Source organism: Corvus cornix, chromosome 3 (genome assembly GCF_000738735.6).
Source record: "Corvus cornix cornix isolate S_Up_H32 chromosome 3, ASM73873v5, whole genome shotgun sequence".
Classification (NCBI taxonomy): Eukaryota; Metazoa; Chordata; class Aves; order Passeriformes; family Corvidae; genus Corvus; species Corvus cornix.
In genome coordinates this window covers 14,120,200-14,133,842 of record NC_047056.1, presented here as the reverse complement: position 1 = coordinate 14,133,842, position 13,643 = coordinate 14,120,200, and the positions used below count along the sequence as shown (strand labels likewise).

At 44.8% G+C, this 13,643-nt stretch overlaps 1 protein-coding gene across 4 annotated transcripts in view; it reads right to left on the bottom strand.

The window, feature by feature from the left end:
- Positions 1 to 5,367: 5,367 nt before the first annotated feature.
- Positions 5,368 to 13,643, bottom strand: part of CAPN13 (calpain 13) — a 52,173-nt gene continuing 43,897 nt past the window's right edge. For all 4 annotated transcript variants that reach the window (XM_020584230.2, XM_019282259.3, XM_020584233.2 and 1 more), the window contains 4 exons: positions 11,182 to 11,298; positions 8,770 to 8,825; positions 7,704 to 7,749; positions 5,368 to 5,896 (listed from right to left, as the gene is read on the bottom strand). In XM_020584230.2, coding sequence (XP_020439819.1) covers positions 7,723 to 7,749; positions 8,770 to 8,825; positions 11,182 to 11,298 — 200 coding nt within the window. In that variant the 3' untranslated portion in view covers positions 5,368 to 5,896; positions 7,704 to 7,722. The remainder of the gene's footprint in view (positions 5,897 to 7,703; positions 7,750 to 8,769; positions 8,826 to 11,181; positions 11,299 to 13,643) is intronic.

Sequence of the window (13,643 nt, the reverse complement as noted above, 5' to 3'; positions counted from 1 at the left end):
AATGATGTCAACCCCTTCCCGGGCCAGAGCCAACACCCAAATTAGGAGTTTGCAATGCTGAGTGTTACAAAGGCCACTTAGAATTCAGAATTCCCCTCTGCTGCCTTTAGTGAGAATTCTGCCTGGCAACCAAGGCCCAGAGGAAAATGCCCAGGTTCACCACAGCACATTGCTCCTTTTGGCTTCCTAATATCTTCAGCCTGATGTGGAAGGCTTTGTCCAAGGGACCTCAGTGGGAACCAATGATATCTGGAAGCCATGGGTCAGGTGTCCAATTCGTCTTCTAAATTTGATTAAACATTGTGCTGGCCATTACTGACTACCCTGAAAGCTTGAAACTGTTAATTTTTTTCTAATGGGGAAAAAATCCCTTGGTTTCATCTGATATAATAATGAAAAGGAAAGGTTTTATGCCAGTGTCTAGGAGAAATAAAAAAAGTATCAGAAGAAGAAAAATCTGGCACTCACAACTACAATTTTCTTTTAACCATTCTTCTTGCAATCCAGTAAAATCAAAGCCTGACACTCTCAATTTCATTTCACATCTCCTATCACCTCTGACTTCTAGAGCATGTGGAATGCCAGTTTGAAAAAAACCCCAAAAACCCAAAATCCAGACACATTAACATTTCTACAGGTTAATGACTGTGTTTAGGTCCTGCAAATCATACACACCGTCGGTAAGCAAAGCACCTTCCTGCTCCATGGATGGAGATGTAACTTGTGTCCCTCAGAGATAAGGAGAAGGGGTTTTAGGCCATGAAATCCAAGGATGATGGAGAAGATTCACCCCACAGCTGTGCTTCCCACCTTGTCTCAGCATTTCTCCCTGCATGGAGCTGGGAGCCATCACTACAGCCCAGCTCCTTGGCATCAGGCAGACAAAACAAGTAAAGAGGACAGGAGGGTGGATATAAGACACAGGATGGGCAAGAGCCATTCCTCCCACTTTTCACTGCAATATTCCTGCAAATTTTTATTGTGAGGAAGCTCTACTCCACTAAGCTGCTTTTTCCCTGATTTCAGGTTAGAAGAACGTTTGCAATCTGCTCTGCTGACTCAAAATGCCTATGGGATATCACCCTAGAGAATACACATTCTATCGAATGCCAAGTACCTTTCATATAGGCAATAGTATTCCCTCTCTCTCTCCACAGTAGGTATTTCAGTTCAAACCCTGGGAAAGCTTCAGGAGATGCATTCATCATCTGGCTGAATAATTCAGCATATGGAGATGATCTATTTCCTCCCCTTTTCTTGAATGCATTGCTTTTAAATGCACAGTACTGTTTGCACAATAATCTTTCATCTCGCACAGCCAGCCACGATACAGAGGTATTTCTGTGGCAGCTTTGCCTTTGATGGTGGATGCCATCAAATCTAATGGATGCCATGTAAAGCAAGGAAATAATATTTCCTCAAGTGGAAAGCTGTATGTATTATTTAACCTGCACCAGCCTTACGTGGACCAGTTTTTCTCTCGGGGAAGGGACATGGGCTGGCTCTCCCAGACCTTTGGTATCCCAGAAATAATGCCAAATTTTCTTGAGGTGCTACAACAAAGATCCTTCCCATGGTGGTTTAGGGAGGGAAGGGCAAGGGAAGGACCTGGATTTAAGTCTTGCAATACTTCAAGCCCTTCCCAGGGGCTTTGTGAGGAACAGGTTTCTGCCTGCCGTGTGCTGCGAGCAGTGAGACAAGCTCAGGCCAGGGAGCCTCTAGATGTCACTGCCAGGCAGCAGAAATGGACCCCAGAGCCACAGCGGGCTGGGGACACCCGGCCCCGGCACAGCTGGAGGCAGGGACACAGGGTAGCAATGGCCAGGCTGGTGGGGGCGTTGGGAAACCTGCTCTGAAGAGGCTGCTGCGCTTTGGGACTGCCCGGGCATCCCCCTCCCCAGGGCTGGAACCGTGCAGCTATTGCAGGGTGGGACCAGGTGCAAGGAGCGTGGCCAGGAATTGCAGGTTCAGGTGTTTCGTGTACGGAACTGCCAGGTAAGAGTGAAATGTTTGAGCTGCAGCCCTGCAGCAAGGAGATCCTAAAGACAGGTGCTGAGGCTAAGCTCCATAGTGCCAAATAGAGCTGGCACCGCCCACCACAGAAGTGATCCCAGCATTTGTCTGTGCTCCTGCTGAGCCACCTGAGCATGGGGAGGAGTCTCTCCTGACAGAACTTCCATTGCCTCCTACTCAGAGAAGTACAAGCAGCTCTTTTGAGAAAGGGCCACCATCTGGCTGAGGGTAGCAGCAAGAGCTGAGCATTCCCAGGCACCCCTCCATGTTGGTATTCCTCCACTGGAATACCAGTCCCTCGCTGCTGCACCCTTGCTTGAGAGAGGCCTGTGGGTCTGCAGCCCATGCTCAGGGCATTTGCTGTGGCTGTTCCCTGCTTTGGGAAATGCATTGCATTAAGAAACAAAAATAAAAATCATTAGTGCACACCATAAAGTGCACAGGCCAGTGGGCTGCCCACAGCCAGAGTCAAAGCCAGCCCTCCCCTCTCTAGCCATGCACGTGGTTATGGAATAATGAGCCTTTTTTGTAGCTTGAAAAATGTTATAGTTATTCTGTATAAATTGAAGCAGCAGTTCCTCTGTGAGAGACCTGAGGCGCAGCAAAAGGTGGAGAGGGAGGTTCAGTTACCCCACAACTGGCCATGGACACCCCCAGTCTCCCATGCCACAACAGCAGGATGTATTCACTGAGGCATGGGCATCAAACCACAGCCTCCAAGGTGCTTGGGAAAGCCTTGATCCAGGCTGCATGCTCAGGAAACAGACCCTGTAGATAAGACATGTGAGAACTTCCTCTTCTGTCCATATTGGCATGATGTGGGCACAGCCTTTGCCAGGCAGATGTAAGACATGGGGCCTTTGGGTCTCAGGAGGAGGGCAGCAAACAGCAGGGCTTCAAGATTACATCCAGAGATTATGCTTGCAGGGTCAGCTGTCACCACTTCTGCACCAAAGTCCTTCTAATGCTAATGGTTGGCTTAGATCCTACCTAATTTCATCAGCTCTATATCCCATCTCCTGTGCTAGGGAGTTCAGCATCACTAATCTCATCTGCTTCAGCCTGCTTCTTACCCTCTCAAGGGCTTTAGCCTCATGAAGATTTAAAAATAGAGCATTTGTTTGAGGTCCTTCTCTTCAATTTCTAACAGCAGATTCTCTTAGGGCTTTTCAGACTTGTGTCCCTCAGGACCAGGAACTGATTTTAATCAAAAAAATTAGAGATGATACTATCATAATTGGATGAATCTCAGAGCCTTCACAAGTGCCAGAAACCTCATGGGGCCTGAACTCACATTTCAGTGCTGGCAAACACAGTTGAAGGGGCACAAAGATTTTAATAGAGGCACCATGCCCACAAAGTTGGCCTTCACAGCCTAATCATGCACAGATGAGAAAGTTTTCTCTCTGTATCTAACACCCCACTGATCTGAGCAGCCTTTGTTTTCAGTGTTGGCCCCTGTATTTGTGAAATGTACTAAGCTTCTTGTTGCTTTTGGTAATAATAGTCACTGCTGTATTATGGCCAAATCATTGCTTTTCTCCCTTATTGACCCTTTTTTTCAGGCTACCAAACACCCTTGACTTTGCTTGTGGGATGGTTAATCAACAAGTCTGTCACAATGATGGATTCTTCCTGAATTGTTGCTTAATTAGCTTGGTTGGAGGTATAAATCAAGTGGAATACCAATTCTTCCAATGCCACAGACAGGCAGCCATGCTCAGCTTGACAGCAGTGAGTTATTACTCTGCCCCAGTGCAGGATCAGCCTGCAGGCACCAGCCTGCAAACCCAGGGGGGACATGGGTGGGTTCCTGAGAGTGCTGGTGTGCACAGAGCACACATGGCTGGGTGAAGGGCTGGTGGGATGGAGCTGAAGGTGGGCTCTGCAGGGGCTCCGTGCCTGGGGACACCCCCCAGAGCATCATCCCCAGCAGCTGCTCACGGGGAGACAACCCATGGGTCGCTGATGTTTCTCACCTGGGGTGCCTGGTGTCTGTGCCTGCTTTTTAATGAAGAGGAGACATTTCAGTCTGTGGCCAGACTGAGTTATGAGACAAGGATCTTTGCCTCCTGACAGGCAGAATTGCCTTCCACAGAAAGGCAATTACACATCGCAACAAAAGGAGAAGTAATACATTGGCTGCAAATTAAGATTTTTAAGATTGATCTTAATGGCTTGGTATTTTTATAGATGAGGCTTTCACACAACAAGAATGTATTTAAACCAGTCAACTTGAACTGAATTTTGCAACTTTAACAGAGATTACTTCTCTGTAGCTACAAAGAGCTTGTTCCCAGCAGGTCTGAGCCATCTCAAGCACCCCTGAACTGTGTGGTGGAAACCATCCAGAAGTACTTCAAGTTTTTCAATTACCCTTTTTGAATTCCCAGGCTAAGCTACATAAACCTTTCTCTGAAATGGTTCTACTAATAAACCTTTTTAGCAAAGCATATTTATTTTGCCACGGTCCCCTTTTTATCTTCTCTTTGCCAACATTTGCAGAGGGCTTAATTAGTGATTAATGATTTCAGGTGGAATGTGTAAGTCTCACTTTGGAGAAGGAATCAGTTTGTTCAAAAATTACTGAAAAAATATTAAAATAGTCTAATTTTACTGATTTCCCCTTCCTCTCATTTTCAGTGGAAGAGTGAGTTCAGTGGCCCCTCTTGCCTAGGACCTACCTACATGAGTAGTGCTCTCCAAGTTGCTGAATGAGACACTGACACAGACTGAGCTCATGATAACAAAGATCTGGGTCTCTTCTTTACCTTGTGATGTAGTTGTTGCTCCAGTGTGCAACATCTCCCTGCCAAGTGGGGTAAATCTGTTGCTAGCATGTGGATGCCTCAATGGAAACTTGTGCAGAGGGTCTGGGTGAGGCACGGTGTGAATTATATTGCCATGGCAACCCTGGATTTCTTTCATCCATCGACATTTGCATCCTTCTTTTCTGGCATTTTCACAGACTCTTCAAAGATTTTTTTTTTTTTCAATAGCTGAGTGGAATAAATCACTAAATTTGCTGTTATTGCCATGATAAAAAAGTATGAAAATGAAGTTCATGTGTGGGTACAGAAAGGTTTCAGTTATTTTCCAGGTTTAAGTTAAATTTTTGAGCAGGAATTATGTCTGAAGAAGCCTTACATTTTTAAAGACATCAGGACAGAGGAAGAGAATGCAGTTCAGATAAACCTGTCTATTCCCAGACAGCCCCAATATAGATTCAGGAAGTCAGAAAAAAGCACTGAACAATCTGTTCTATATCTCTAATATGCCACCCCACTGCTGTAGCAAATAAAATGGAATCCCTATAGTTGATGAACTCAAAAATGCTCCAGACTTTTTTTTTTTCCTAATTTATTAATAAAAATTATAAAGAGAATCAAAAAGCTTCGGGTGTTATTTATGAATTATGACTAATTTCTTCAATCATTTTCTGGCACTTATTAATGGCACACAAGAAAATTAAGGAATAATTCAAATAAAAGTGTGTCTTAATTTTTTTTGTAACCTACATCTTATACACTCCTTTCACACAAAAGGCAGGGATCTGTTCTTTTTCACAATGGAGTTAATGGAGCTGTTCCTGGCTTCTGTACTATTTACAGGAAGACAAGAGGAGATTACAGTCAACACTTCCAGCTTGCCCAGACCATTAAGTACTACCAGCTTGTCCATGGAGTGCTTTCATTAGCAATTCTTCTCTCTGCAAGGCACCTCCAGTTTGCCTGGAAAGGACTCTTCATCACAACATCTGAGTACCACCAAGCAGAACGACACCTGGCTTCACTCCTTCACAGTGGTTTTTCAAGAACTCCATGGATGGCTTTTGTATGGGATGGCTTTGGGCACTGTTCTACTGAGGAGGAAGAAAAGTCACCTAAAACAGAGGTAAAGAGACTCACTCAGAACACAGCCAGCTTCAGGTCAGCCTTTAGGGATCACTAATGGGAATATTTTTGCCAAGAGAATTTCTTCAGCGAATGCCAAGTGTGTTTTCCCACATCAATCACAGTTTGTTAGGCTCCAGTTTAAACAGTTCTGGTCCTCTGAGGGTCTTGTGCCATGACTGCCCAGGCTCCAGCTGCAAGTGTCTGCTAATTTGCTCAAGTGAACTGCTTACAAACACCCTACAGGCAGGATTTCATTCCAAACTGGTAAGTGAAAATTATGATTAATTATATATTCCCAGAAGTTATGATCAGTTTATGAATGATTCATGAAAAAAAAAAAAGACTAAATAGACTATGAATATAATTTGCAAGCAATAATTTAAGCAACTTCATCTCCAAAGGCAAGGTCCTTCTCATATTTACCTAATGATAGTCTACAGTGCAAGTGCTGGGTGCAGTTGTTGTGAATATTCTGTTTCCACACATCAAAATGCAGGTTTGCACCGTCCACAGCTCTGAATGCAAAGGGCAGACTTTCAAACAAACCACTGTTTGCAAGCAGAGCTCAGAGGGGTGAAAGCATCACAGTGCTGAGTGCTGAAGCCCAGCTCCTGCCACAGCTGGACACACTGGATGTAACCAGGAGCCAAGAGAGAGGAGCAGCTGGGTATAAATGTTATCCTGGAGTCAAGGTGAAAGACATGGAGCCATCCCTGCCTTGGCTCTGAACCTACCATGCTTTCTCCCTTGGGGAGTGTAATTTAAACCCCAGTTATACATTGCCCCTTCCAACTTCTCACCAAAGCTGGCATCCAGAGCAAACTGCCTTCAGAAACAGGGTGTGAATACCAGAGATGCTGTTCATGATTTATTTATTATTGTAATTCCTGTCTATAGGAAGGCTTATCTGGATGCAGTTCATGGATTTCAAAGAATGTCAAGGGTTTGGGTTTTTTACTCCATTTTTGGACCAGGCTGACAAGGAAAGTGTCCAACTTTGCCCAAGGATGGTCCACAAATTCCTGGGGTCAACCACCCCTCCACTGCACGTTTTCTCTAAGGATTGGGTTTCATCCCTGTTTTCTCCTCAGTGAGAAATGTCTGGGACCAGCACTAACACTCTAACACTGCAGATGGAACAGTGGCATCCCAAAGGGTTAGCAGAAGCACGATGGCTGAGATGGTTCTTGGTGTATAAACAGCACAAGTTTTGCAGGAAAGGGCAGAGTCTTTCAGGAGAACCAAGCAGCAAAATCAGAAAGTCTAGAGGAAGGAAGTCCCTCTCTAAGTGTGACATAAAGTGAGCGAACATCAAAAGAAGCACAAGGTTGGGACTGCTGTTCAAATGTAAACTAAATCACATAATTGAGTTAAAAATGTGAAATCAGATTGACCAAGAAATCTAAGTTACTGTGTATACCCACCCTTTATTTGACTTTACATTTGCTGCTGTGTAAGATATGCAGAGATAATTGCACCCCTCAGAAGAAAACAAAAAAGAAGTCCTGCTCACTCATCTATTATCTCAGGTGGGGGGACAAGTTTCAGCTGAGCCATTGGTGGTCTGCTTGACTGGTCAGGTCATCAGCAATTCCCCAGAAAAAATAGCCCAAAGTCCAATTCCCTTTGAAGCCCCTCTCATGCTGCAGCTCTCACCCCTTTTCCTCTCACAGCTCCTTCTCTGAAAACCCCCCATAACCCCAGGCTGAGCTTCCTGCAAGGGCCCCACTCACATTGACTGTGGCCACTCTAAGGGCCCCACCCTCTCTTGTCAGCACCGAGGAGATTTCTTACCATGAGCTCTTGCATCTCTTTATGTGTACATGACAAGAGTCAGCCACTGGAAAAAGGAGAAGAAAAGGTGCATTGAGATAAGGATGGTACACCAAGTCTTCAGACATGTCTCAGGACAGGGGTGACCCAATGACTGTAGTCCTTTTGTACTGCACAGGGATAGGAAGGGATTTTGGAACTGCCTCTTTCCCTTATTACAATTCAGACCCAGAAACACTTTCCATATGTTGTTTTCCATGATAAATTATTGCAGCAGCTGCAGCAGGAGCAGTTGCTGGGAAAGGGTGGCACCTGTCTGATTGCACGTGGAAGGGATAGCAACTCCTGGGAACCTGGCTGCCCTACAGACTACCCTATAAAATAGGTTCAAGTCCTCTGCTTGCCAGCTGTGCTCTGCCCTTGGTGCAAAACAGATTTAATGAACGATGAGGCTCTGCACTAACCACAGAGTGTAAACGGGAACTGGCGAGATTGTAAAAGGCTTTTTTAAAAAATCCTTTTAAACATTGGGTTGTCAAATAACAGTCCCCAGACTGATAAAATGCAGTACTCAGGCATATCACTATGGAGCACAGCAGGATTTTTGCTTCAGACTAGCTGATAAAAAGTCTGATGTATCCCCATTCAGTGAGCTATCCTTCAGGCTGTGCTTTTAAGACAAACAGCAGCAGCAAGCATTTGTCTGCTGTTTCTTTCTTAAAACCAAATGTTTTGCAATTCAGGATTAACAGATGGGGCAGTAAGAAATGAGGGCATGTATATTTTTTTTGTCACTTCCTCAAAGACACTTTGAGCAGTGTTTCCAGCAATGACAGGCTGGTGTCAGGAAGGGAAGACTCTGTGCCTTGGCCATGGATGGCCACCTCCGTGTACAAGTGGGGCCGGGGAACACCAGGGAAACACCTCCCACACAGGATGTACTTCCAGCCAGGCAAAACCTTTAGCACTGTTTGCTAGGACAAAAGCCCTAGCAACATATATCACTCATCATCTTCAACTTCACCCTTCTGCTAACATGTGGTCCCACTGTGGAGCTGGAGAGAAGAGAAGGCAGGTGTGTTCTTACCTCCATTGTCGTCATCAGAATTTGTGATCCACCCTCTGCTAAGTTTTGGAATGCATCTAGGGGCAGAACAAAGAAAATCTTATTTCATGAGGAGGAAGCAAGAATGCAATGCAGACATAAGGCTGTGGCAGCTGAGGAGCAGAGCTGCAATCCCTGTGCTGGGATGCTCTGCCTGGCTCAGGTGTCCTGCCTGGCCACGTCTCATTTCCGTGCTGGGTACCTCTTCTGCCTCGGATCACAGCCTGGGAAGGCATTCCAATTTCAGGGCCAGAATTTGGCAGAAGTGTAGGGACAGGCAGTGCTGAATGTGGCTGCTTTCATCTCCTCTCATAATTTGTTTCAATTGTTTTCCTGCCTGAAGACTGACAGGAGCACGGTGAACTAATGAAACACATCTTCCCACAGGGAAACTTCCTGTTGGTCCTTTTCCATCCTCCCTGGCAGTGAGTGATCGCAGTGTGCCCTAAAGAAAGTGATTCTCTTGAAGTCATTAGTATGCCTTGCAAGCTTTTTGCAGGGAATATAAATGCAGATGCTGCTGTTATTCAGCTAGAGTTTGAAATTAACATTGCTGAAAGTTTTTTTTGACAGAACACTTTGCCATCAAAAAATTTAAATCCATTCAAATATTGTTATTCTATGTGCATATTTATATTGCAGCATGTCTAGGAGAAGTCTTCAAACCCAAGTGTTTGGATAAACTCAAAACACAGTATTTTGAGGGGTTTTATTTATTTAGAAATTACTTTTTCCCTAGAAATGTGCTGTTATAAACAGTAATAAAAAGCTGAAACAAATTTAAGTCTGTCTATCCTTGAATAACACATTTCTCTGGGAGCCTGGAGTTTCCCACCCTGAATGGAAAATACTTTCTAAGATCATGAATGTTTCAAAACCTGCCCAGCCTTAGCAAAAAGGCTTCTGGGAGAGGGTAGGAAGAGGGCACCAGGGCTCACCTGCCCCTTAGGAGGCCACCAGAGCTACCTGTATGGCCCAGAGCAGAGAGGAAAGGTAGCACATCCAGCCTACACTGCTCTGAAGAAAGGCACAGAACAAGGAAATCCTCATGTTGTGCCCAGTCCCTTGACAAGGCTGTGTTTGCAGGGCTGGGCTTGCACCCAGCAGTCTTTTTAGGAAAAAATGGCAGCACTGAAATTACCTCCTCTGGGCAGAGGTAAGTGCCTCTTTACTGCTTCATTAACTCCAGTTAAATAGAATTTGCAAAGAAGCTGCTGCTTTTGGTTTGAGTCTTATCTCTGGCTATCTTGAAAGGATGAGTAATGATTTAATGGGACAGATTTTATCTTCCCTGCTGCATTCACATCATCATAAAGGTTGACTGCCTTTTATTCCCACTTGGAACCCTTATCCTCTCCTCTAACAAACTGATTCACAATGATCTGAAAAGTTTGAGAACTGTATTCCACATTAACCCCTCTGTAAAGTGGTAACTGAAAGAGTGGAGACCATTTTAAGATTCTCATTACAGACAGCAATGAAACTTTCAGAGGCTCCTTTCCGCATGGATGCAAAGGATTTGTCTTTACATTGGCACTTAAAATGTAAAAGGATCTTTTTTAAATGAAAAAAAAAATACTATGGCACTAATTTAGGCATAAGAACTTTCATCTACACCAAGTGACATGTATAATCATGACAAATGGGTGTTTGCAAGCTTGTTTTTTTTTTAATGAAAGCATTAAAATCGGGACACGCTCTGATTTTACACCACTTTCAGAGCTGCTTCTGCTGTACTCCCTTGAAATGGGATTTTAGGCAGTGTCATCCAAGCAGATCTGCTGACCACTATTAGCCCATTAAACATCAGTGCTAAAAACACATGGGAGAAAATGAACACTCGTTTCCACGCACTGCTGAAACCCAGCTCATTCCAAAGACGGAATAAATTGCTGTAGCGATTTTCTAGCACAGGGGTCACAGTTGCTGGCTTCTTTTAACTACCAGACTCCAGTCAAAATGCTTATTATTAGAGTAGCAAAAACTACGATTTCGTAAAACAGAATTTCATTTCCAGTCAGGCAAAAGCTCATTTACAGACACTCCTTCCTTGCAAGTGCCAGGCAATAGGTGGATGCAACACAGGGCACGGGTTTGTTTATCCACAGAGGATACTGGGCTTTCTCCTTACCGAAAAACTGAGACAACTTCACTGAACACTAAACTGCTCTCTAGCAGCCAGCTGCTCCAGCGGGCAGGAGATAAACCCGGCTCCTGGCAAACAGGCTGCCCAAAGGCCACACCTGGACTTGGGGGAGGTTTGTCACTTCCAAGCGACGCTGTTAGACGCGTATTATTGTGTTTTGCGTCGTGTCCCTTGTCCCCTGCCGCTGCTCTCAGCCTGGCTTGCAGGCCACCCTGCTGCCACGTGCCCTGGTGGGTGCTGGCACTCACGGGTCATGGTGTCGAGGCGCAGCATGCAGCACACGAAGTCCGAGAAGCCAACCCTGCCGGCAGCATCGCCGTAGCGCAGCATCATCAGGCGCAGCAGCTGCGCCGTGGCGGCCAGACCTGCCGAGGGAAGAGGACAGGGATGTGCTGGGAGGGATGGACCGGCTCTGAGGGCCTCCTGCACCCTGCCAACAAGCTGGGGGCACGCTCAGCCCCCCTCCCTGGCACGCATTCCTGGACAGCCATTCCCCAGCTTCGTGCCTAGGAGTCGGGGTAGGGAAATGGAAAACCGAAGCTGTCTTACTCACTGACTCCCATTGTGGCTTAAGTCAGCAAGCAGCAAACACTGAGCTAACTAATCTAGTGTTATCTTGCTTTGCCTTTTTAGCTTTTATTTTCTATAAGAAAGGGTGATTTTCTTTAGCTCATAACTGTAAAAGTGTGAGCGTAGCACAACACCACTGGCTCTTTCTGCTAAAGAGGCAGATGCTGCATAGCATGCCTGGGATTCTTAATTTTTACATTTTCTCTTCTATTAGAAAATGGTGAAGGGTGCATTTCTTTTTTATTAGCTGATAATTCAGTATTTGTGTCACAGTCTGTTTGGATGGAAATTGGTATTCAATTGAATGAACAAAAATTGCTTTTTAGAATGATTCTTTTATTAGTTAAATAAAACTACCCTGAATGTGCTGGCTGTGTAAGAGGAATAATTTAAATATATTTTGCACTAAAAGCTGATTTGCGAAACAAAAGGGAAATTTTCTGCAGAGAGCTGGACTGATAGCTTTAGTTTAATGCCTTCTCTGAGACTTCAGAAAAGTCTCATTTGCTCACTCCAGGTTTTAGTAGCTCAGCTGGATGTGAAGTAACTTTCCTGCTTTTTCAACCAGGTCTAAACTTTTCCGTTTTAAATGAACTCATCACGGAGCTAAATTAGTTGAAAAAGCAGAAATAAAAGAAATGGCTTCTCTACACCTGTGTAGGGAGAGAGGGAGCCAATGGAAGTTGTTCAGTACCAACATTGACAAACTCTGGTTGCATGAGCCTAGTTGGAGGTCTCCAGCAGGAAGCAGGTACGCAGTGCTGAATAATTAAACAATGGAAATACATTTGGGCTTAAGATACATTTCAAATTGAGGTAAACCTGATTTCATATTCTTTTCATAGGAGAAAAAGATAGTAATTAGAAATAAATCTAATTAATGAAATGTCTTCTGTGATTCTGGTTTTAAACCACTGTAGCAGTGAGCAATGAATTCTATTTTTAACGTTTTGAAGACAGTGGAAATTCAATCAAGCTCTCTCCAGAGAGCAGATTCTAGCAAACATTGCTTATGGGATGCTATAATCATGTCTTACACAAGTAAAACACCAACAATTTGGCCTGGTCAGTCTGGGATATACTTGCTCTGAAATCTGCTCACCCGGCAATGTCTCTCAATTAACCTCATCAAGCAGACTGAATGGTCAGTCCTCTCTTTTCACAAGACTTTTCAGTTGATTTGTAAGACTGCTCCCCAAACCTTTTATCTGCTGGATTCCTCCGTTTTTAGCCAAGCTTTAAAATACAGACTTGACGTTTCCCTATCTATAAAAATTAATTTTAATCATTTACTGTTGCCACAGAGGAGTTTGTAAACACATCAGGCCAGTGCTGCTGCATTTCAGGGCAGCACTGCTGTTAATGCAGCTGGTGTGCTTTACTCTGACCCGTCACTGTTATTGGAAGCATTAGGAAAACAGTGAAAATTAGGCACACACTGCAGTGTTTTGTTGGGGAAAGCACTGAACACTTCAGGGAACAACTGGCTAGGAGCTGTATTTAGATAGATTAATACCATTCCCAGAGGTAGCACCAAGCTCCTAAATGCCTTCTGAGGTTCCTACTTAGAAGCCAGGGCAGGGATCATCCCATTGCCAAACCAGATTCAAGCACAGCTGTCTGGCTCAGAGGGCAGCAAGAATGAGCTTATAATTTTCTTCTCCACTCAGAACGACTTGTAGCCAAACATGTATTGAATTTGCCATTTAACACATTTTTATCCCTTCAAACAGCTGCATTGTTTTGGCTGACAGGACTTTTCCATGCACAATTTCCTCCCACTTTTCAGCATCTTTCTCACAGAATGGCCCTGGCAACTTCTCCTTCGACATTTGGCTCATCAGTTCTGCGCTCCTCAGGCAGATCCTGATGCTCTACCCAGCTCTCAGCAGCAAAAAAATTACGCATGCATCCCCCCAGCTGATGGCTTCCAGGGATAGGAATCCTGCACCAGCCTCCTCCTGGGACAGCACCCCTCCGAGCTCCAGGGAGCCAAATGGGAGCCTCTCTACTGCACAGTTAGAAGGGGATCGCTGGGTCAGAGATGTATTTCATGCACAAAGTCTCTGTTGAGACGACCCAGCTGAAGTGCTTCGCTAACGCGCACTCACTGAGAGTTTCAGCGCTCAGTAGCCAACAG